Source organism: Nomascus leucogenys, chromosome 4 (genome assembly GCF_006542625.1).
Source record: "Nomascus leucogenys isolate Asia chromosome 4, Asia_NLE_v1, whole genome shotgun sequence".
NCBI classification, from domain to species: domain Eukaryota; kingdom Metazoa; phylum Chordata; class Mammalia; order Primates; family Hylobatidae; genus Nomascus; species Nomascus leucogenys.
Window position 1 is genome coordinate 87,888,197 of NC_044384.1, and position 24,179 is coordinate 87,912,375.

At 42.2% G+C, this 24,179-nt stretch overlaps 1 protein-coding gene across 29 annotated transcripts in view; it reads left to right on the top strand.

The window, feature by feature from the left end:
* The window catches only part of PPP6R3 (protein phosphatase 6 regulatory subunit 3), a 160,465-nt gene that overhangs the window by 122,208 nt on the left and 14,078 nt on the right, over window positions 1-24,179 (top strand). For 14 of the 29 annotated variants that reach the window (XR_004029704.1, XR_004029705.1, XM_030811373.1 and 11 more), the window contains 6 exons: window positions 4,893-4,979; window positions 9,774-9,871; window positions 12,533-12,587; window positions 13,444-13,574; window positions 18,804-18,925; window positions 23,077-23,230. Coding sequence is in view for 27 of the 29 variants with exons in the window: in XM_030811373.1 (XP_030667233.1) it covers window positions 4,893-4,979; window positions 9,774-9,871; window positions 12,533-12,587; window positions 13,444-13,574; window positions 18,804-18,925; window positions 23,077-23,230 (647 nt within the window). In the remaining 2 variants the exon portion in view is untranslated. The remainder of the gene's footprint in view (window positions 1-4,892; window positions 4,980-9,773; window positions 9,872-12,532; window positions 12,588-13,443; window positions 13,575-18,803; window positions 18,926-23,076; window positions 23,231-24,179) is intronic. The other 15 variants (XM_030811391.1, XM_030811394.1, XM_030811392.1 and 12 more) reach the window with 4 other exon arrangements.

Below are 24,179 nucleotides of genomic sequence, written 5' to 3' on the forward strand. Positions count from 1 at the left end.
ACTTGCTCTGCTTTTCTGCCATCATACTTGGACTACATAATCTAAAGTCAAACAAAATGATAAGTTGGCTTATATAGCAAAAGTGGTTAGATTGATAGAGCCTTTTAACATTATCTATATCCCCTGCTGAGTTAGCCCCACTCCAGAATTTTGCTGTCTATTGAGGCTTTCAGGTGGATCTCAAGACTTCTTCAATTCTTTGTTCCCAAGCCCTTTCTTAAATACCACTTCCATTTAGTCTTAAGTCCTTCTGATAGGGAGTTTTGCTTTGTAGTATTGTGAGGGCTACAGCTATTCCAAGTCTTTAATATGCTTATATAGTATGTCTAGGCACCAAGGAGATTTTAACCGTATCCTCCAGGCCATTCATTTTCCTGTCCAGAATGTGTTCAAGCTGTATCTCAGTGGGGTTGGGTACCATGTTTCAGGAAAAATATGCAATTGTAAATATTATTATGAACACAACTTGGTAAATACAGTGGGCCTTACCCTTGCAAAAATGACATAGAAAAAGACTGCCCATGTTTGAAATGTGGTAGTTACACTTGCCTTCTTAACACACTCGTCACTGGAATTGGTAGTTAAGTAATAGCTTGCTTATGCCCTGTTCCCTTTCCCAAATAGATAAGATTAGATACACTGCCTTGACTTCCTTGATTTTCGAATAGCTTGGCTACCTCTCTGGAAGTCATTTCAGGTATATTCATAGAAGTGGAGTCAGCCCAGTTCAGCACCACCTGCTTAAGTTAGTACATTGTTAACCTGACGTGTTGTTATTTTTCTGTTTACAGCAAGGATACATTCATTTATACACTGAACACTTTCCTGTCCTATTGGCTGTATACCTGAGGACTTGCTCACTTCTTTTGGATAAGCTGTGCCCAGCCCCAGGCTCCTGTCACTTCTGTAACATTTTAGTTAAATTCTCTCTGAGATACTCGCAGTGCTTTAATCTTTTGGCTCCATCATACCAAAATATGTGCACAGCAGATTCATATACTCCCTATGTTTTTACGTTTGGAGTTTATGATGAACAAAAGTTGGTGTTTTAATTATATCTAGAGACCTCTGTGTTTTGACCAAGTCCCCAAACTAAAAATTGGTAAGAATTTAGGTAGAGTGAATTTAGAGAACATAGGACATGTTTTTGTACTGACTTTGAAAAATTTGAGTTTGTTTCATTTTTTGCCCTCTTCTCCAAGGGGGAAAATGTATTTAAAAGTGTTGATGATGCTTTCCCATCATTGACAAGACAGTGTATAGAAGAAGAGATGTAGAATGATCTGAATGTGTGCCTGTATTAATCACCAGGAGTTTCCGCAGGTCGGGGTGAAACCTGAGAGTGGGTGTTTCTAACTAACCCTAGGTTATGTTGATGCTGGGGGTTCTCAGTGGGACCATACTTTGAGGATCAAGGAATAAGTCTCTAGCTTTCACTCGTCACTAATATGGGCCTCAGAGTTTAACAGTCATTTCACACTTCTGATTTCCCTTGAGAACCTAATCAGCCAAAGTAAAGAAAACACCAGTTTGCTTTTTCCTGTAACAACAGTTAACAAAACGAAAATTTTATTATGAAAGAAGATAATATCTCCGAAACTGTGTGCACTACGACAAGAGTGCACTTTACTTACAGTATATCTAGCTTGGCAAGAGTGTTATATACTTGTTGCTTTTTGCCGTATTTGTTTATATTCAGTGGTTATTAGTATTCATTAATTCAGTAAATATTTAAGTGCCTACAATGTGCCAGACACTGAAGATATAGTACTAGACAAGAGTGGCAAAAATTTCTGCTTCAGTGGAGATGGATAAACAAATGAGTAAGAGATACGTGTGCACACACAATATGTGTAATATACAGTCATGCACCACATAATGTTTCAGTCAGCAGTAGACCGCATATATGATAGTAGTCCCGTAAGATTAGGATACTCAGTTTTACTGCACGTTTTTTATTTGTAGATACACAAATACTTATCACCATGCTCCAGTTGCCTCAGTATTCAGTGCAGTACTGTGCTGTGCAGGTGTGTAGCCTAGGAACAATTGGTTGTAGCAGATAGCCCAGGTCTGCAGTAGGCTCTACCATGTGAACTCTATGATGTTCGCATGATGACAGAATTGCCTTTGTCACAATGTATCCTTGTCTTGAAACAATGCATGACTGTGCATGTTTCAGATGATAAGTGCTAAGGAGCCAACACATGGGAGGGAATTAGGGAGTCTTTGGGGCAGGTGTACAATTTAAAATCTGGTGTCAAGGAAAATCTCACTGGGAAGGTGCATTTGTGGAGTGGAGAGGGAAGGGCGAAATGCAGAGGACTCGAATTTGGGTTGTTCCGAGTGTGTGCAGGGACTTGCATGTTGTCCCGTGTGGATGTAACAGTAAGCAAAGGAGAGAACAGAAAGACTTGAGGCCAGAGAGGCGCCGAACAGCCAGATTTTCTACAGCTTTTTAATCTATGGTAAGCAGCTTGTTTTTTGATCTAATGAGAATTTGTTAGGTTTTGAACTAAAAAGTGCCATACCTTGATGTATATTTTTAAAAGATGGCTATGGCTATTGGGTTGCGAACAGACTGCTCAGTGGGGCAAGAGCTAGGAGGAGGGAGACTGGGGAACTGCCAGCTGTGACATTAGTCCAGGCGAGGGGAGTGCTGGCTTGCACTGGGGAGCTGATAACAGACTTGGTGAAGAGCGATGGGTCTGGAGAGGGATTTTGGCTCCATTTTGAAGGTAAAGTGGACATGGTGGGTGGGCTGGAGGAAACAAGATGACCAAGGTTTCTAGTTGAAGAAGAGTGAAGATGGCAGTTACTGAGCTGGAGATACCTCAAAAGGAGCATGTTTGGAAGTGTAGATCAGGAATTCAGTTTTGTATACATCTGAGTAATGAACTGATGGGATTCTGATTAGCAAGTTTCCCCCATGGGTAAATAATCTTTTTAGCTCATTTTGTTAATGATTTCAGACTCAGATGGTGTAGGTAGAATCAGACTCACATCTTCTATTAATGTAATTGTGAAGATGTGTGTGCATTGTGTTATTAATAAGTTGCTAAAACTAGTTTCATTTTGGAGAAAAAGCATTTTAAAATATCTTCTAGTATTGCTTTGAGGATCCAGGTTAAGTAGAACATGCGAAGGGGAGGTCACAATGTCTGGCACATAGTAGTTCAGTAAAAGTTAGTTTCTTTCTCATCTTTAATTAAAGAGTGTTAAAATGTTATTTTGTAGGAAAAAGCGAAAGTGTAAATGAGAATACATTGAATCCTATTTTAACTTAGCAAGACTTGGCTAAGAGTCGCCAACTCTGTTTTGTCCTATTTTATTCAGTTCTTTGCATGGCCTTCTATTTCTGTGCCCCACCATGGGGTTGCACCCCTAAAACACACTGGCCCAGCATGATGTGTGTGCTGGCTTGCCAGCCAAGTGGCCCAAAGCTCCTCTTGAGTGCACTGCAGTACAGCCACTTGACCTGCTCTTTAACATAGTCCTGTGAGATGCCAGCTGCCATGACCAAGCAGTATTCCCACTCCTCCTCTACACTCTGGCAAGGCTTTCCTGGAACATCCCCATGCCCACATCTTTACCCAGTAACTCACTAAAGCCACTCTTGACTCAAGCAGGTACTGTTCATTGATCACAGAATCTACCTTTGATTTCATCAGGCCAGATTCACAAACGGAATGGGAGTGCTTTATCTATACCTTTGAGAGGATGGAGAGTGAAATAACTGGAAACACTGGGTTATCACGGCTTAATTTCATCCAGGCTTGGTGTCTTTACCAAAGATGGTTGGGGAAAGGGAAGGGAGATTCATCTTACTCAGGCAGTGATTTGCTCAGAATTTTACAAGACATACCCTATACAGACCTATTTGAATTCTACTGTGGGTTTATTGAACCAATGCTGGAACAACTTCGCAAAACAGACCAGGCCAGTTAGGTACAGCTTCATGAGTTGGCAGGTAGCAGCAGCCCGTGTCTTCCCTAAGATGACATTCCCTGCCCAAAACACTCCTGTGAAAAGTACAGAATAAACAACTCAGAGAATACAGTGTAAGTTACCCGCAGAAATATAGTACTTCTTTCTAGAAGTTTACAAACTGTCCATGTGTATCCCTTGCCATATAGCAATCACTATTATTAGTGCTGTACTTAATTATTTGTTTATCTGATTTCTGATTGTTAATACTTCCCCCCAATATTGTGTGACATTTGTAATTAATAAAAATCACTTAACGATGAATTGGTGAGCAGTTCATGTTTGTGTTTTTGCTTAATTACTGAAAGTTGGTTGTAAGTTCTGGGGGTAGGGTGCACATTTTCAGGGGTAGATGATTTGGGGTCTTTTGTGAGTGGGAAGCTATCGACTCAAGTCACATTTAGTACTACTGGACAGTGGTTTTCTTAGTGTGGGCAGGAAGTCCAAGAATTTGAAATGGTTATATTTAAACCTGACCTTTGAATGGCGCACTGGTAATCCCTGGGGATTGCAGTTGGACCCTGCAGGCCCTGTACATAAAAAGGGTTTCTATGTTTCATCTGTGCCATTACTTCTGTCTTTCCTTTTGTAAACATTTAATTGGAGGTGATTATCAAAATCACTTAAATGGAGTAACTCACCTTTCTTCTTGTCTGTTTTCTGGCGATGTCAGTAGTGAGGAGTGGAATAACTAGAAGGGAGTGGCAGGGCAGCAGCCTGGCCCGAGGGAAGGAAGGGTGCCCTTGACACATTGGGCGGGTTTGGCAGCTTAACTGTGACTGACTTTCGTTTTTTTCTGTTACACGTTGAGAGAAAAACTAAATGTGATTTTTCCATAAAAATGCTGATACAAATGTCCAAAACTTTTCTGTGTTAAATAGTCTTTTACATTTTTATGCATATAGGTTACAACCTGCCATATTCATTCATCCAGTGATGATGAAATTGACTTTAAAGAAACGGGTTTCTCACAGGATTCTTCTTTGCAGCAAGTGAGTCACGCCTAAAGCTTTGCTTTTTGTTTTTATTTTAAATGTTTAGTTTAGTTGCCTTTTATGAATCAGTTTCAGAGTCAGATTATGTATTAGAATGTGATTTGGGGTTACTAATTAGTTAGACCAAAGCGTTTAAAGTAGGAAGTGCTGGGTACATGAAAGATAGATTTATATTGATTATGTTTCAAGGGATTGTTCCATACCTGATAACAGTGATGAGTCAAGTACATTTTCAGAAGATTTGAATGAACTGAATAGTTAAGAAGGCATCTCACACATGCTTGTTACACAGACCTTTACAATAGTTGAGTTGTTGCTTAAAGATTTGTGTAGTAGAGATCTGCTGGTAAAAATAATAGAAATAAGACGTTTAAAATGTAAGTAAAAGTAAACTCTCACGAATACCTCTGATATAAGTCCTATTATAGTTACATCTAAAGTAAATTTTTAGTTGAAGTAATTCATTGCAACCCCTCTCTGCCTGCCCCTGAATTTATCATCTCTGTTTACCACCTGCTTATAATCTTTGTGGGGGAAAGCCTCGATATGAATAATAAATATACTGATTTATCATCCATTGTTAGTTCTTGGAGAAGTGACAAATGATTTCACTTCTCTACTAGGTATGGGAGTGAAAAACAGAAGCCCTTTTGCAGGCTATCAGCTTTTCATATGGAGAAGTTGTCCTTAGCCAGGACCAGAATGCCTTGGCTTACATGTTGCTTTGGTGCAGCAATAGAATTAACGGGGACACCTTCCCACCCAGCACAGAATGTTGTTGCTTGGCTTCTTTTTTTTAGTCTCTAAGCTTCGTCTTAGATGAAGCTTCACATGATTATGCTGGCCCTGTCTTTTGGCTTCTAAGTCTTACACCTGTCATATTCCAGTATTGGTTGAGCTAAGCAATTGTTTGATTTTAATACTCAGGCAGTTTAGCGTTTACCTTTCCCAAGTAGGTAGGTCTGAAGTAGCATTTCAGCATTTGGCTGGCTTCTCTGTTGATTCTTGACACTTCTGCCTTTGACAGCAGATTTCCGGAGGTTAGGGTCAGGAAGTAGCCAGTCCATAGGGGGCACTGTTGAGCAGCTCTCACAGCTTCCTGCCTTGGCTTGCTATTAGGCTGCACGGGCCATGGCGGTGGCCCACCATGGCTCATTGTGAGCCCTCGTGCCTGCAAGCAGCCCTTTTCCCAGAGCACTCTGGTATTGTCCCAGGAAGCACCTTGACAATGGGTTCTCCCTCCACTGAAGCACCTGTAGGGTACTGAAATAGTCCACCCAGTTGGCCATGAACCTGAGTGCTGTACATTGGTCCACCCCTAGAATGAAGCTTGATGATAATCAAATGTAAATTATCAAGGTAATTTTGTACCTGTTGAAATACAGCTTTAAGAAAAAGAACACCTTACTAGTAATAATAATAAACTTGGAACTTCGGCTGTTGATTTAGTTAAATTTAGGCATTTGGAAAGTGGATTCCTTTATTTCTCACGATATCTGGTTCCAGGGTCATACCTGTTCTGGGGAGAGTTTTCTTACATTATTTTGTTTGTTTGACCGACAGCTCACGTGCATACGAAGCCATTTCATTCACAAAACTAACTTACAACAGCCCCCGCCAAGCTCTTAGTCTTGCGAAATTTACCCACTTCATATGAACCTTTCAAAGTGGAAGAATAATTACTCTTTTCTGATTGACAAGCTTCCAGTACATTTTTCTTTGCATGTTTAAACCTATCATGGATCATTTTGAAAATAAATACGCTCCAAAGCACTTCTTCAAATTTTGAGAATGCAAAAAAGTCTTGGTTAATTTATTAGAGTTTCTTCATAATCTCCATTAAGATCAGAATGTTAGTTTGTAGACTTGAACTTCAAGTTCTCATTCACGTTTGAGGTTGGGCATCATGTTGATAAAGTCCCCGAATATAGAGAGCTCAGGGCAGATAATTTAACCAGGTAACCCAGCCATGTCACCAGTGGGGAGTGCCTCCAGGCATTTGTGCCCTGTCCATTTGCTTCTCCCTTTAGCCTCGTCTGGTCTCCTAAAATCTGGTGTTTGACTCCCCACCTCCCTGATTCTGCCTTATAGAGTTTGGAGGGTGAGGCCCCCATGGAAGTCTGGAGAATTCAGACTGACTGCCGCATATGGGCTCTGAAACACTGACTCATCATTTCCCACTACCTCACATCACATACGGGCTTGCTGGTAGGCAATCAGGCCACATTTAGTTGACCAGTAGTTTCTGTTGCCTGGGTGGCATTACTGTTAAGAGATTTGCTTAAAGTGGTTGGCTCACTTCTCAGTGACTTGAACAGTTTCTGACTTTGGCCAGGATGACAGTACTAGGAAAGTGTGCTTTTTAAAAATAATTATACAGCTATATTGTGCTTTCCAGATACAGGTTTCTCAGAGTTCAGAGTACTTTTTATATACCTTTAAATAGAATACGATAACAGTCTTCACTTGCATATATTTGTAAGTTTTGATAGCTTTATTAGTAAAAATGAGATTTGAAATGTGAAGTTCTTTGCTAGAAGCTGTAATTGACTTAGAATTAATAAGGATTACATTTGATCATTTTTCTTTTTTCTGTGCATTATTGCATGGAAGTTACTAGTGTCTGTGTCAGTTGCTATGTATCTCTCCAGATGGATGAATAGATAAATATATATCTGTATATGTATTCTGTACGTACATGGATGTATGTATACATTCGTATTTAGTATTTGCATTCTATTTTTGAAGCATTTAAAATATAACAACATTTTGGGGAATATTCCCCTTTACACCCAGGAGAATCACATTAGGATCACTAGAGGTATAACAATTTTGAGAGAGCTGGTTGCGATGGCATACACCTGTAGTCTGGCTACTCTGGAGGCTGAGGTAGGAGGATTCCTAGGAGGTAGGAGTCTAGGAGTTTGAGTCCAGCCTGGGCAACATAGCAAGACCCTGTCTCTTAAAAAAAAATTTTTTTTTTTCGAGGGGAAAAATAAAACAATTGGAAGGGAACTTTTCCCTCACGTGACCAAATTTCTGATCTGTAGATAAACTCAGAGCATGGTTCATGCTGCTTACTCAACAGAATCACTTCATGGTTCTTTACCAGATCTTTGAAGTACTGAGCATCTGTTTTGCCTCATAAAAGATAAAGCTGCAATTCAGAGGAACTGATTTCTTTTTGATGTAATTAATATTAATGCTGGCTGTCATATTGTCCATTCATAGGTCCAGAACTCAGCCCAGCAGCCCAGGACTTGTCCCTACCCTTCTGCTTTCAGCCAGACCCCCATGCTCAGCCTTGGTTTGCACTCCATGCCTTACCAAGGGGCCATTCCACAGCCAGTCGCTTGCTGCCCCCTGCTCCCTGACCCCATGTGCTCATCTAATATCACCTCTGGGGGCAAGAAAGGGGGCAGCACGAAAGTGGGAGTGAGCAGAGGGGCAGTGGGTGTGCTGTTGTCTTGCATGAGCGACAAGGGAGGTTTTGGGTTCTCTCTGTCTAGTCAAACTAGACATACAGAGCTTTTTTTCAGACCTAAGCAGTATAGATACCTTCCAAAGCCTAATATAAGGTTTATTTTTAAATTATCTGCAATAATTATCCATGCCATAATTCCCTGCCACCAGAATGAGTAATCAGGAATTAATGGTAGAGGCATTTCTGCAGTGTACATCTGCCAGGTGGAATCTGTAGGCTCTGCCCATATGTGGAACCAAGGAGAAGGTGGTTTTATACAGTTGTAGCTGCCTCCTTGCCAGCAAGTGCCAGTGGGAGTGATGCCTTCAGTTGAGCCAACAGCCGCCTCCCTGCCCCTCATGGGCTCACCCACAGAAAACGGCAGTCTCATCTGTATGAAGCTCTGGTCACTGTATTTATTGTTTGGGTTAGAATAAGGAGGTGGCACTAGTTTGTCTTCATATGTTCTTTACTCCTTCTGATTAATATGTAAGAACATATTTGCTGATTTCACTTGCTTCTTTGGGCCTGCTTGTTTTAAATTAGAATATCAACATTTTCCTTGGGTCCATTATAACACCCCCCCCCCCCCATTGTCAACTAAAAACCCGAACAAGTCTGGTACTCTCTAGATCTGGCGTTAAGGAAACAGAACTGGCTCCTCTGTGGGTCTTCTAGTGTTAGAGACTTTTCAGAGTGATTTTGGATAAATAGTCAAACGTTTACCCTCTTCATAAGGTAGGTAGGGTAGAAATTATTTTTGTTTTATATTCTTCCCAGCCTCTAAGACTTAAATTTTTTTTTTAAAGAAATGAAATGTCCCTGAACATTTTGTTTCTAGGATTATGCTTGTGTTCATCAGTCGGTTTTCCTCTGGTGTGATTTTGCTGTAGTAGATTGGGGGTGGAGGAGGTGGCAAGGAGGGAGGGGGTGGTCACCACTTGTTGGATCTTAGGATAAAGTTGGTTGTGTCCAGAGGTGACTGATACACCTTATAATTTCAGACTGTTCCATGTCATGTGATCACTTCAAACTAGGCTTAATCCAAACCTCTCTCTAAAGATAATTCACAATAGAGGACAGAGTGGTCACATAATGTTTCTTACAGTGACATGTGCATTAGAATGATTTGTAGACCAAATTTCAAACGTTTCCTTTTTTGGCAAATTGTGTCTGAAATTATTTGATTTTTCTTTTAGAAAAACACACCAACTTTTATAGCCCTATGGCTATGTAAATAAGATGATTTCTGGAACACAAATGGGCAAATAGTATGTAGAATATCATTAGAATCATTATATCACTGTCACTGGTCCTGGGGTTGCCAGGCCTTTTCTGATTATCAGATGCAACAAATGACGTCCAATTTTATTGACCAGTTCGGCTTCAACGATGAGAAGTTTGCAGATCAAGATGACATTGGCAAGTGAGTATATTTTCCTGTTTCCGCTCTTGTTCTTGCACACCCTTGCTCTTGGTAGATGTATGTGTGATTCTGCGGGATTCTTAGTCTTGAGCATTCGTGAGTGGGAGGAACCTGCTCTTTCCACGGTATTCGTCTAGTTCCAGCAGAATGGCCCTGAGACTGGATAATTAGGACTTAAAATAACACTACAGTGGCCAGGTGTGGTGGCTCATGCCTATAATCCCAGCACTTTGGGAGGCTGAGGCAGTCGGATCACTTGAGGTCAGGAGTTTGAGACCAGCCTGGCCAACATGGTGAAACCCCGTCTCTACCAAAAATATAAAAAATTAGCCAGTTGTGGTGGCGGGCACCTGTAATCCCAGCTACTCGGGAGGTGAGGCAGGAGAATTGCTTGAACCCAGGAGGCGGAGGTTATAGTGAGCTGAGATGTGCCATTGCACTCCTGCCTGGGTGACAGAGCATGACGTGGTCCCTTTTTTTTTTGGAGACGGAGTCTCACTCTGTTGCCCAGGCTGGAGTGCAGTGGTGCGATCTCGGCTCACTGCAAGCTCCACCTCCTGGGTTCATGCCATTCTCCTGCCTCAGCCTCCTGAGTAGCTGGGACTACAGGTACCCACCACCGCACCTGGCTAATTCGTTGTATTTTTAGTAGAGACAGGATTTCACCATGGTCTCGATCTCCTGACCTCGTGATCTGCCCGCCTCGGCCTCCCATAGTGCTGGGATTACAGGCGTGAGCCACTGCACCTGGCCAAGACGTGGTCTTTAAAAAAAAAAAAAAATCACTGCAAGGAAAGAAGCATTCACCTGTAGGGTTTGACCTCTTTCTCAGAAGCCTATTTTTATTAGATTACACTTTTAGGAATTCAAGTCACCGTTCTTAATTCTAGCTCTTAATGTTAAATAGTATTATCTAAAGTCCTTAATCCTGGCCTGGTGCAGTGGCTCACACCTGTAATCCCTGCACTTTGGGAGGCCGAGGCGGGCGGATCACTTGAGGTCAGGAGTTTGAGACCAGCCCGGCCAACGTGGCAAAACCCCGTCTCTACTAAAAATACAAAAACAGTAGCCAGGCTGGGTGGTGTGTGCCTGTAGTCCAAGCTTCTGAGGAGGCTGAGGTGGGAGAATCACTTGTACTTGGGAGGCAGAGGTTGCAGTGAGCCAGGATCACACCACTGCACTCTACCCTGGGCAACACAGGGAGACCCTGTCTCAATAATAACAATAACAATAGTAATAAAATTATTAATCCCTGTGTTATTGACTGGGGCATCACGTTCCAGCAGATGACCAGGTTGGCAGGAAAAGCTCTGCCCTACATGTATTCTCGTCTCTAGGCGACTCATCATAAGGTAGATTTGGGTTTTTTGCAAGAGCCAGACACACTAACCACTCATTTTGCAGTCAGGGTAAGAAGCAGAGAAATGAGAATTATTGATAGTGTACAGAATTAACAAGTAGAAAATGTGTAGGTGGTTAACAGAAATGAAAACAGGTGGTCTAGCATCTGACATTGGGATAGAAGAGATTTATAAACAAAATATTTCGAGGTAGATATTATAGCTCATTGACACAGAGTGTAAGAAAAAAAATGAAGGCAGCTGGTATTTGAATATTGGATGATGACTCTCACAGGAGACGCGATTATGCCATAGACACCCAGTATCTGCTGTGGTCTTTTGGAAGCAGTAAATCCTCAATAATTTGTTGAACCACAGCCAGTGGAGCCTGTTGTTTGTCACAAATTGCAGTTTGCAGTATGTGAGAAACTAAAATATTTTTACAGCACGCTCTTAATTGTGCTATAAACATGCCGTATGGGCACAGTGGAATGGAGGTGCCCCTGTAAACAGCAGGAGTTGAAGGCTGTTACCTGCCTTGAGAATTGGCTCATTTTAACCCAAAAAGAGCAAGAACACAAGATACTCTGTTCATACCCCAGGAGCATTCTACTCAGGCTAGGATCCACCACCTTACACCAGACCCTGCAGGTCCCTGTTTGGTGTCTCGACATTCACGTGCCTGGACTCTTGCTTCATCTTCCTAGTTAGGATCTATAATCTCTTTACAGTCTGTATTGCATGCTTGGACTAGTGATTGAGTAGAACAAATCTTTTAAGAATCATAAGATAGCCCCTCCTCCTCAAACTTATGTTTAATTAGCAATGAATTCTTTTACTCCCTGCTTGCTTTTCTAGATGATATCTTGTTACAGCATAAGATTTCGTGGATGTCTATGTATTTTGTGTATGAGTTTGACTATCCCTGGAGAAAACTCAGTGTCTGACAGCTTTTGTATACTTCATGTTTTGACTTGGTTCTTTGCAAATAACCTTTTTCTTGGTTATATTAGTATGGCCCATGGAACCATGGTTGTTACCATAGATGTTAAAAATCTTTTATGGGAAGGATTCGAGGGTGTCCCAAAGGCTTTATGTCTCAGAAGGCTTCTGTTGCATCCCTCCTATCCTACATAAATTCATTAATACCAAGGGAGCTGGCATCATTTAATATAAGAAGGTTGTTTCTGTTTGTTTTTTATTTATAGAGATTTTGATGATAGTGTAAATATCTTAAATTTGGAAACTTTCATAAATACGGTTTCTGTGAGCCGATAGTAATTAATGCTTCCTACACTTCTATTTTTTTTTTTTTTTACAGTGTTTCTTTTGATCGAGTATCAGACATCAACTTTACTCTCAATACAAATGAAAGTGTAAGTATAAACTCTGTTGTGAGCGGTGTGGCACATGAGAGGTTAAAAATTGGGTGAGTCCATGGTGGATGCCACATGCTGGGACCCCTGTGCTCTAGAGCCCTAATCCTAAATTGGTGTTACATACTTCACTCTGTCCCACGACCTGCCTGGCACCCATGGGCGTGTGATTTTTGCAGCCCTGGTTTATGACTTGGTGGAGCTAATAAAACCAGGGTCACTTGTGATTGCAGCGTAGACACTTGACTTCAAAGAGAAGGCTGCAGTTTGACACCAACTCACTGCTTTTGACTCCTTTGTATTGCCAGGAGAGAAATGTGGACTGGGTCAGGGCAAGCCCCTCATTACTAGGCATTTCTGTGGAAACACCGAGACAGTCATGTCACTTTAATGGAGACAGTTTATTGATTTGATGTTGACTAGCATGAGAGACCACTGGCTTATTTGCTGGTGGAGTAAGGTGGGAACTGCTGATTTGAGCCATTGAAGGTTATCACTGCTCAGCTGGACTAGTAAAAGCAAATAAGTACGGTTGCTTTTCCTTGCTAGGACAGACCTGGGACCACATCTCCAGGACAGGGGAGGCTCCTGGGATTACAATGCTTTGATGAGATGAAAGAGGATATGGTCTATGCTTCTTTTTGCTAGTCTTTGTAGGGAAACCCAGCCTTTTTTAGGGGAATTCTTATTATGGACACAGAAACTAATGTTAGGTGTTTATATTTTATTTTGGTGTATGTGATAGGCACTATATTATAAAGCAGTGAAAAAATGCAATTTACATTGGTAATGCTTAAGAGAAGATAACTTGACTTTAAATTTATTTTGTTGTTTTTTTCCTCTCATTTTTATTTAGGGAAATATTGCCTTGTTTGAAGCATGTTGTAAGGAAAGAATACAACAGTTTGATGATGGTGGCTCTGACGAGGAAGATATATGGGAGGAAAAGCACATCGCATTCACACCAGAATCCCAAAGACGATCCAGGTGAAAGATAGTTGGTTATAGTTGTAATTATAGCCAACCTATAAAGAAAATTATTATCATGAGACATACATTGTGTCATCCCCAAACGTACATGTTAACCCAGAAACCAGTGTTTTTTTGTCATGGCCAGAAATGCCCTTGTTGGCGGGAGTTGGTGCTTCCAGTGTGACAGTGATCTGCTTGAAAATGCTGCAGGTGTTTAGACACAGTTCATGAAATGCTGTGACCCAGCGTCTTCCGAAGGGGAAATGTTGCAGACAAGCATAGTCACATAGTGCCTTTTACTAAATAAATGTTCCCTCACCAGTAATTACAACAGCAGTTACGTGTTGTTTCTTGTAAAAGATGGAAAACTTCCCAAAGGAAGGGGAAATTGTTTTTAAAAGTTAATCTATTTGGGGAAGATAGGGCCATGTCAATTGATATATCTGGGTCAATCCAGTCCTTTTTTTTTTTAATCACCCTTATCACAGGAACCTAAATAAATGATGCTTCTGTACACAGACAGATCTTGTTATATGAGCATACGTTATCAGCATCTTCATATTTAAGAGAGAGGAATATTTGATCAGCAGCTTAAGAGAGGAATATTTGAACAGCAGCTGAACTTTCATTTTTATTTCATTTATTGTTACTCATTCATTTACTTAAAATAAGTAATGTTTTCACATGGCCTAGAATTCAAAGGGAATCAAAGAGTATGCAATGAAAAGTAAAACTGTCTCATCCTTCTCCCAGCCGTCCAGTCCTCTTGCCGGGGAGTCCCTCAGCATCACCTCTCGCTGCCAGTTACGTTGCCTCTTGTAGGAATGCTTGTTGCCACAGGTTATAGCAGACTCAGCGGTGGCTTGAGCAAGTGAAGCTGTGTTTGTCTGTACAGTCCAGAGTTGATAAGGGAGTTGAATAAGGCTGTTAGACCAGGCATCTTTTATTTATTCCCGCTCTCGTCTTGTGCATGTTGATTTATCTCCTATGATCACAAGAGAGGTGCTATAGCTCCAGAGCCAGACAGCAAAAGAAAAAGACCTTCATGGCATTTTTGTTTGTTTGTTTGGATAAAGTCCCACTCAGACTTGTTTGCCATCATTTACTGAGATTTTGGTTCTTAGGTTGAATGGGTTCACTAAATGATCCTTGCCCACAGCATGACTAATATGTGTGAGGACAGTAATACAGTGTATCCTCACAGAGCACCATGTGTGGAAGGCACAGAGAATTTAGTGTGTCAGGGAAGACAGTGTCCTGGGGGAGATGGCACCTGATACCCAGAGGGAACACTGATGTCAGAAGGCAGCTTTTATTATTTAACAACTCTATTGAGGCATACTTGACGTAAACTACATTTATTTCAGTTGTACAGTGTGGAAATTTCAACATGTGTATACATCCATGAAACCATCATCCCAATCAACATCATGAACTTAACCATCACCCCAAAAAGTCTTCTCATGATCTTTTGTAATACCTTCCTCTTTCCTGTCCCGTCCCCCACAACCATCTGTTTTTTGTTCCATTAGTTTGCATTTTCTAGAGTTTTATATAAATGAAATCAATACATTATACTTTTTTTGTCTAGCTTCTTTCACTCAGCACAATTAATGTGAGAGCTGTCCATGTTGTCTAATGTATTAGTAGTCCATTTCTATTTTGGGGGAGGGGGCGGGGGCTGGGTAGTATTCCATTAAGAGGATATACTACAATGTGTTGATTCATTTTTCTATTCATGGATGTTTTGGTTGTTTCTGGTTTGAGGCCTATAATGTCACTTGAAGATAGATTGTGATGTTAAAGGTGCATACTGTAAACCCTAAAATAGTCACTAAAATAACAAAATGAAGAGTTATTATTAATAAGCCAACAAAGGAAATAAAATCAAATCATAAAATACAAAAGAAAGCAGAAAAAGAACAAAGGGCAGCCTGGACAAACAAAACTACTGAGCAGCAGAATGATAGAGTTAGTCCTAAATAACCATGTGAAACAAATGATGCAGACACCCTCATTTAAAAGACAGAGATTGGCTGGGCACAGTGGTTCACACCTAGAATCACAGTGCTTTGGGCGGCCAAGGCAGATTGCTTGAGCCCAGGAGTTTGAGACCAGCCTAGGCAACATGGCAAAATCCTATGTCTACAAAAAATACAAAAATTAGCTGGGCATGGTGGCGTGTTCCTGCTGTGAGGCGAAGCAGGAGGATTGCTGGGAAGTCGAGGCTACAGTGAGCCAAGATAAAAAAACAAAAAACGTAGATGGTCAGATTGGATAAAAAATGAGGCCTAATTAATGCTGCCTATGGGAAATGATTTAAATACAAAGAAACAAGTATATATAAAAACACAAAAAAGATATGTCAACAGTAAGAAAAAGAAAAGCCAGAAGGTCTGTATTAATCTCAAAGTAGATTTCAAAGGAAAGGGATAAAGAAAGTGATACAATGATAAAGGGGTCAATTCATTAAGAGGACATAGGAACTTTAAATGTTTACACAACCGTATAACGGAGCTTCAGGATACACAGAGGAAAAACTGGTAGAGCTGTAGAGAGAAGTAGAGCAGTCCCCAATGATAGCCAGATATTTTAACACCCCTCTCAGAACTGAAGAAATTGGAGGTACAAATCAGTAAGGCTGTGGAGCACTTGAACAACACCATCAACTGACTTGCCCTCGTTGCACATTTCTAAAGAATCCTACGCAACAACCACAGAATGTACATTCCAGTGTGTGAAATATTTACCAAGATAGACCATAAAGTAAGTCTCAGATTTCAAAGGGTTCAAGTCATTTTCTGACCAAAATGGAATGAAATTAGTAATCAGTAACATAAAGACTTTTGGTAAATACCCCAGCTTTTTTTTTTTTTTTTTTTTTGACACGGGGTCTTGCTCTGTCACCTAGGCTGGAGTGCAGTGGTGCGATCTTGGCATGCTGCAACCTCCACCTCCTGGGTTCAAGTGATTCTCCTGCCTCAGCCTCCCAAGTAGCTGGGATTACAGGTGCCTGCCACCAGACCTGGCTAATTTTTGTATTTTTAGTAGAGATAGGTTTTACCATGTTGGCCAGACTGGTCTCAAACTCCTGACCTCAGGTGATCCGCCTGGGCGACAGAGCGAAACTCTTGTCTCAAAAAAAAGAAAAGAAAAGAAAATTTGCTGGAATCTACCAAAAAACTACTAGAACAAGTAAAATGACTTTAGCAAAGCTGCATGATACAAGATCAATATAATTGTACCTCTTCATACTGCAGCAAACGGTTGAAATTGCTAAACAAGCGGAGCATAGTGGTGCATGTCAGTAGTTCCAGCTGCTCGGGAGGCTGAGGCAAGAGGATCCCTTGAACCCTGGAGTTTGAGGCTGCAGCACGCTATGGTTGCACCTGTAGTCACTGCATTCTAGCCTAAGCGATATAGACCCCCATCTCTTAAAAGGAGAGAGAGAGAGAGAGAGAGAGAGAGAGAGAGAGAGAGAAACTACTAAATAATACTATTCATAGTAGCACCAACACTATTAACTGTATTAAATATGACTGGGCATGGTGGCTCATGCCTACAATCCCAGCACTTTGGGAGGCCAAGGCAGGAGGATCTCTTGAGCCCAGGAGTTTGAGACCAGCTCGAGGAACATAGGGAGACCCCCATCTCTATTTTTTTAAAAAGAGAAAAAATTTAAATATGTAGGGACAAATCTCACAAACCATGTCCAAGACCTGTATGCTGAAAAGCCTAAAGTATAGCTGAGATAAAGACAACTTGGTAAATGTTTATAAGTAGGAGGACTCAATATTATAATACTAAGCTGCCAGCTCTCCTCTCCAGGTTGAATCTGTAGATTCAACACAAACAAAATCCTTCCAGCCTTTTTTGTAGCTATTAACAAGCTGCTTCTTAAATTCATATGGAAATGAAAAGGATCTAGAATAGCCAAAACAACTCTTACAGAGAACAACAAAATTGGAGGACAAACACTACCTTATTTTAAAATTCAATAGTTAAAATAGTATGGTATGGGCAAGAAGGTAGGGCATAGATCAGTGGAACAGAATAGAGAGCCCATAAATACAGGCCTACACATATGTGGACAATTGACTTTTGATAGAGGCGAAAGGCAATTCAGTGGAGAAAGGATAGTCTTTTCAACAAATAGTGCTGGAACAATCAGGCATCCATATTCAAAAAAGTGAACTGAACAATACCTCTTACTATAATACATTAACTCAAAATGGATCTTAGACCCAAATGTGAAACATTAAACTATAAAACTTCTACAAAAAAACTTAGAAAATCATTGTGACCTTGAGTTAGACAAAGATTTCTTAGATGTATCACCAAAAACACAATACATAAAAATAATTTTTTTTTTGGAGACAGAGTTTTGCTCTTATTGTCCAGGCTGGAGTGCAGTGGTATGATCTCAGCTCACTGCAGCCTCTGCCTTCCAGGTTCAGGTGATTCTCCTGCCTCAGCCTCTGGAGTAGCTGGAATTACAGGTGCCCGCCACCACACCCAGCTGATTTTTGTATTTTTAGTAGAGATGGGGTTTTGCCATGTTGGCCAGGCTGGTCTCAAACTCCTGACCTCAGGTGGTCTGCCCGCCTCAGCCTCCCAAAGTGCTGGGATTACAGGCGTGAGCCACCACGCCCATCCATAAAAGAATGGTTTTAGTAAGCTGAACGTCATCAAAATGTAAAATGTTCACTCTTCAAATGACACTTTTAATAGAATGAAACGACAAACCATGCACTGGGAGAAAACATTTGCAAATGACACATTAGATAAAAGACTTATGTATAGAGTTAAGAAATCTCTTTACTCAAGAAAAAGACAGTTCAGTTTTTAAAAAGCACAAAAGTGTGAAAAGACAGTTAATGGAGGTTAAGATATAGGATGGCAAATAAGCATTTAAAAAGATGCTCAACCTCCTTAGTCATTAGGAAAGTACAAATGAACACCACAGTGAAATGAACACCTCCACCCCTTCGAGAAGGTGGTTCTTAGATTGTGGCCTCCACTTTAAGCAGAGCCCACGTGCTCCTGTGGTGGAGGCTTAGTGTGAGGTTGGGCAGCACGCACGCAAAGCTGAGTCTTCCCTGGCATCCTGACCACGTGATGCTCAGACATGATCCTGCTGAAGCACCACAGGATCTTTTGTTGCTGGATGACTGTTAGAATTTTCTGGATTTAGCTGGTGGCTGATAAGCAGCGTTAAATACTTGGGTCTTTTTTTTTCCTTAGCTCGGGGAGTACAGACAGTGAGGAAAGTACAGACTCTGAAGAAGAAGATGGAGCAAAGCAAGACTTGTTTGAACCCAGCAGTGCCAACACGGAGGATAAAATGGAGGTGGACCTGAGTGAACGTAAGTGTATTCATTCTTCAGATCAGCTGCCCTGTGTTGAAATTAGGTATTGTGAACAGTTGGCAAAGGAGCAGTTCACAGCATCTGAGACGATTTCTGAAGGAAAGGTTGGGTTGAAGCGTGTTGTCAAGTGAATTCCTCTTGAAGGTTTAAGTTTCAGAGACAGCTTCAGGGAAGGAGCACAGAATGCGTTTGTGGATAAGGTACCTCTTCCTGGTAGGAAATGAACGTCAGCTGTGTGGGTGTGGCTGGAGGACAGAGCCCGCTGCTAGGTCAGTCTCCTGGCTGTGTGGCCTTTGTGCTCTTGCAGAAGGAAAAGACCCTGTGTTGGTGGGAAGAGGAGGACATGGTTGTGTTGTGTGGCTTCGTGAGTGGAATCAGCCAGGGGACGCAGCCTTAGCTTAACAAGCATTTCAGTGCGTTCTTCGTAGTTGATTTCAGAAGCTCACAGCCTTGAAACTTGTCCAGCTGAGTGCTTGCTTGTGCCCTACTCCTTGCTAGGAAGACTTGATTTAGCTGGCCTTTTAAAAATATTCTAAAAACTTCTAAAGGTTTGGGAAACAAACGTTCATGTGAAGGAGCCGTATGAGCTGATAGCAGGGCTTGCCCCAAGTCCGGCCAGTCTCTGATTGCCCCGCAAGGCCTTTTTTGTGTTCAGTCCCAGAGGCTGAAGCCCAGCTAGGGTGGACCTTGTGGTGACGTCAGAGCTAAATGGGACCAGATCAGTCATCTAGCAAACTGCCACATGTAGCAGATAAGGATACTGGGGATGGGGGAAGAAGAGAGATCTTCTTTCTGCTGCCCCTTTTCCAGCCCACCCTCAGGAGGAGGAAGTGGACTTTTCTCTCCGTAATTCAGTTTCAGTCAACATGCCTTTGTTAAGTTCCTACTGTATGCCAGGTGTTAGGCCTGTAACTGTGAACGGGCCACAGACAGTGCCTCCAGGGGCTTGGGGTCGGCTGGGGAAGCAGATGGGCAGTGCAGGGGAATGGGGACAGGGTGCTAGAAGGGGGAGCCTTCCACTAGGCATCTTCGTAGAGGCAGGTGGGTGTGAGGCTGAAGGACTCATAGGGATTTGCCCGTGCGAGAGAGAAAACAACTAATCCGAATGCCCAGAACCTGCTGTTTTGCATGGCTCGGGGATGAGGTGGCGGGAGCTAAGGCCAGAGGCCAAATCAAGAGTTGTATTCCGAAGGTTGTAGGGAGCCCTTGAGGATTTGACTAAGAAGATCATTATTGGATCTGTTTCAAGACATTCATGGCAACAGTGAAAAATGGACAAGAAAACGCATGGTAGAGACAGGAGAACCATGAAGACATTGAACTGTTACGCATAAGAAATAATGAGAACTGCGAGATGGGCTCCAGGCAGCAGGGAGGTGTGAGGAGGAGACAGGGCAGATGCCCTGATCTGTTGGCTCTGGAATCTGTAGGGTTTGTTGTTGTTGTTGTTGTTGGTTTTTTTAATGTACAGTTCAAGGTTGGGTGCAGTGGCTCAGGCCTGTAATCCCAGTACTTTCTGGAGGCCGAGTCAGGCGGATCACTTGAGGCCAGGAGTTCGAGACCACCCTGGCCAACAGGGTGAAACCCTGTCTCTACTAAAAAAAAAAAAAAAAAAAAAAAATTGGGTATGGTGGCATACACCCACTCGTGGGTGTATGTATGTATCAAGCAGGAGAATTGATTGAACCTGGGAGATGGAGCTTGCAGTGAGTCAAGATCGTGCTGTGCACTCCAGCCTGGGTGACAAGAGTGAGACTCCGTCTGGGGAAAAAAAAAAAAGTACAGTTCAGTAGTACATTCATACTGTTGTGTAACAGATCTTTAAAACTTTTTCGTCCTAAACTAAAACTCTGTACCCATTAAACAATTCCTCATTTCCACTTCCCCAGTCCCTAGCAGCCTCCATTCTACTCTCTGTTTCTCTGGGGTTGACTAGTCTAGGGATCTCAAAAAATGGAATCATACAGTATTTGTCTTTGTGACTGTCTTGTTTCCCTTAGCATAATGTCTTCAGAGTTCATCCCTGCTGTGGTGTATACAGGATTTCCTTCTGTTCGAAGGCTGAATGACATTCTGGAATCTTTGGTTCTTTTAGCAGGCTGGGTATGGTTAAGTGACAGGGAGGGAAACAAACACTTGGCTGGACTGCGTGCTGCTGCTGCTGTGACTGTGGGCCTGGGTGTAGGGATAAGGAGCGAGGAGGCGAGCACCCTGTATGAGGTTCACGTTTACCTACCTCCCAGGGTTAAGTGTGGCAGGGAACCAGGCCTCCTGCTTCTGCGTTCCTTGGGAAAGACTGCTTTTGCATCTTCAGATCTCTGGAGGCACAAGTGGGTAGGGTTGGGGAAGATTCTCTCTCAGGGCCTCAGGGCTACAGGGCTGCCCCAGAGAGCCTCTGCCATTCCACCAGTCTCTGTGGCTTCTTTTGGAGGTTTTGTGGACATTCAGAATCGTTTAAAATGTTACACGGACTCTGAGGAGCTCATCTGGGAAAGACTATCTCAAAGAGGTAACAACAGAAAAGTCATTTGTGTGTAATATAATTTAGTTGTAGAGTGGAACTCGGAATGATTCCAGAGCTTTGCATAGAGTGGGCAGGCAAAAATATCTGTCAAGTTGACTTTTTGGAGGTTTCAGGTGAGATTTTCAAACATTCAAGCATTTATTCCTTCTTGGTGTCAGTGGAGCCCTGTGACACTCACACAGGTAGGTGGTCAAGAAGCATGGAGCGCACCCTAATTAAATACCTACTCTATGCAAGCCCTCCTTTGATCTTTGCTAAGTGAATAGTCATTATGAAATCAAACAGATGAAGTCAAATACCTTGCTCAAAGTCACAGTCAAGTCTGTCTTTAAAATCAGAACATTTCTGTTTTACACAGGTACTTCTTAGTCACTTGTGTCTGGGATAAGCCCTTAAATAACTTACACCAGGTTCCCCAGCATTCCTTCTTGCAACCTAGAGATTCCTAATTATGATAATATCCCTGATGGAATGCAGTGGTTCCCACATCCGGCTTGTCCCCAGCAAGGAATTGAGGATTCAGCACTCTGTGAAGGAAAAGCATGGTGTGCAGTTAGAGGAGATCCACAGCGACCTGACTTCATCAGAAGGGACACATGTCTGAGGAGGTGACATTTAAAGAGAGACCTGCAGATTAGACCCAAACTTGGCCAGCAGGCAGCATAGTAAGAAGAGCCCCACAGACCTTAAGTGTGCCCAAGCAAGTCCTGTTGCTTCAGCCTCTGAGGCCAGACCTGGTTCTGCAGGACTTAGGAAGCCTAACTAACTGCAGTGCGCTGCAGGGAGCCCACAGAATGCGCGAAGTGCAGCCAGACCTGGACTGAGAAGCATTAAGGTTGTTTCTAGTTTATTGGAGTTGAATAACCAACATGTTCTTTTTTTAGAAAAAACCTTTTTACTTTTGAATAATTTAGATTTATAGAAACATTGCCGAGATATAAGTCCCCATATATCCTTCACTTAGCTTCCTCGAGTATTAATATAGCCATGGTACATTTGTCAAAACTAGGAAATTAACATTAATTTCTCTTTGTGCATGTAGCATTGAATCTCTGTGTAGTATTTCTTTTGGAACAGTTGTTAGAAATGGGAGGTTTGAGGCCAGGCACGGTGGCTCACGCCTGTAATCCCAGCACTTTGGGAGGCTGAGGCGGGCGGTTCATGAGGTCAGGATATCGAGACCATCCTGGCTAACACAGTGAAACCCCGTCTCTACTAAAAATACAAAAAATTAGCCAGGCATAGTGGCGGGCGCCTGTAGTCCCAGCTACTCTGGAGGCTGAGGCAGGAGAATGGCGTGAACCCGGGAGGCGGAGCTTGCAGTGAGTGGAGATTGTGCCACTGCACTCTAGCCTGGGCAACAGAGCGAGGCTCTGTCTCAAAAAAAAAAAAAAAAACAATAATAATAATAACAATAATAAAAAGAAATGGGAGGTTTGAGAATGTGGGGGCATTATTAGAGTGCCCTCCAGGTGACTGTGCCCTGCCCGCTCCTGCCCTCATTGGTGAGAGTGTCTTTCTCCCACAGCTCCAGTCTCTTTTGCTAATGTGTTTTTGATAAATACCTTGTGGTACATGAAACGACTGAAGTGTTTTCCAAATAAAATTTCTTCCCTGTTTTTAGCACCCAACTGGTCAGCTAACTTTGATGTCCCAATGGAAACAACCCACGGTGCTCCGTTGGACTCTGTGGGATCTGACGTCTGGAGCACAGAGGAGCCGATGCCAGCTAAAGAGACGGGCTGGGCTTCTTTTTCAGAGTTCACGTCTTCCCTGAGGTGAGTGAACACGTGCTGTCTCTACACCCTTCCACGGGGGACCTGGGAATGGTCAGGTGTTTGCTGTTAACATGTGTTCTTCACCTTGACTGACTTCCAAGTTGAATATACTGCCCTGAAAAAGATTAAACATCAGCATACTGACACAGCTCTGTGTTGTAAGAAAAACAATCACCATCTTCCTTTCCTTTCCTCCTGGATTAATTGGAAATGGGAGTAGTTCTTGAACAAAGTAGTTTGTGAGGATGCGGTCCGAGGGAGTTAGCAGGATGCAGCAGAAGATGCATCTCCATGGGCTTTTCTGGCTTCACAGAGCTGTCAGGACAGAATTGAGAACAGGAATGAGGTGAAGCCAAGAAATCCTGACAGGCACAGCACCTCCGTGTGGGGTGTGGCAGGAAAACAAAATGGATCTTGAATTCAGTAGATAATATGAACTTATAGTTCACTTGCAGCTAGTCCAGTGCTGTCAATTAAGGGCTCCCAATCATTGGTAACTCAGAAGATAGGAAGATAAACTGTTTTGGGCTGACAGTTAGTGTCTTAGACAAACCAAAGAATAAGCTGAAACCCATGTTGCTTTGTAGTAACCATAGTAATAGCATTAAGTTACTACTCAGAGGTACAAGTGAGATTTGTGAAAAATGTCTCCAAAATAATGAGTTATTTCGTCTACCCTGCTTTTCAGTACAGGACATACATTTCCACCTCCTCCTTTTTTTGGTCTGTTTATAACCCGAGGATAAGAGCCTTTGGTTACTTGAGGGTGTGATTGAAGCAGCTTGCTTCTCTTTACCCTCTGTGTGCACGTCTCTGAGTTTGTGGGAGTGAGGGATAAAAGAGGAAGTGTAATGATCTCCCTCGCCCCCACCCCTTACTGCTCAGGCATTTGGTGTTTTTTACTATGTTTCCACAATTCCAACAACAAATATCATTAAGAGGGCCAGTC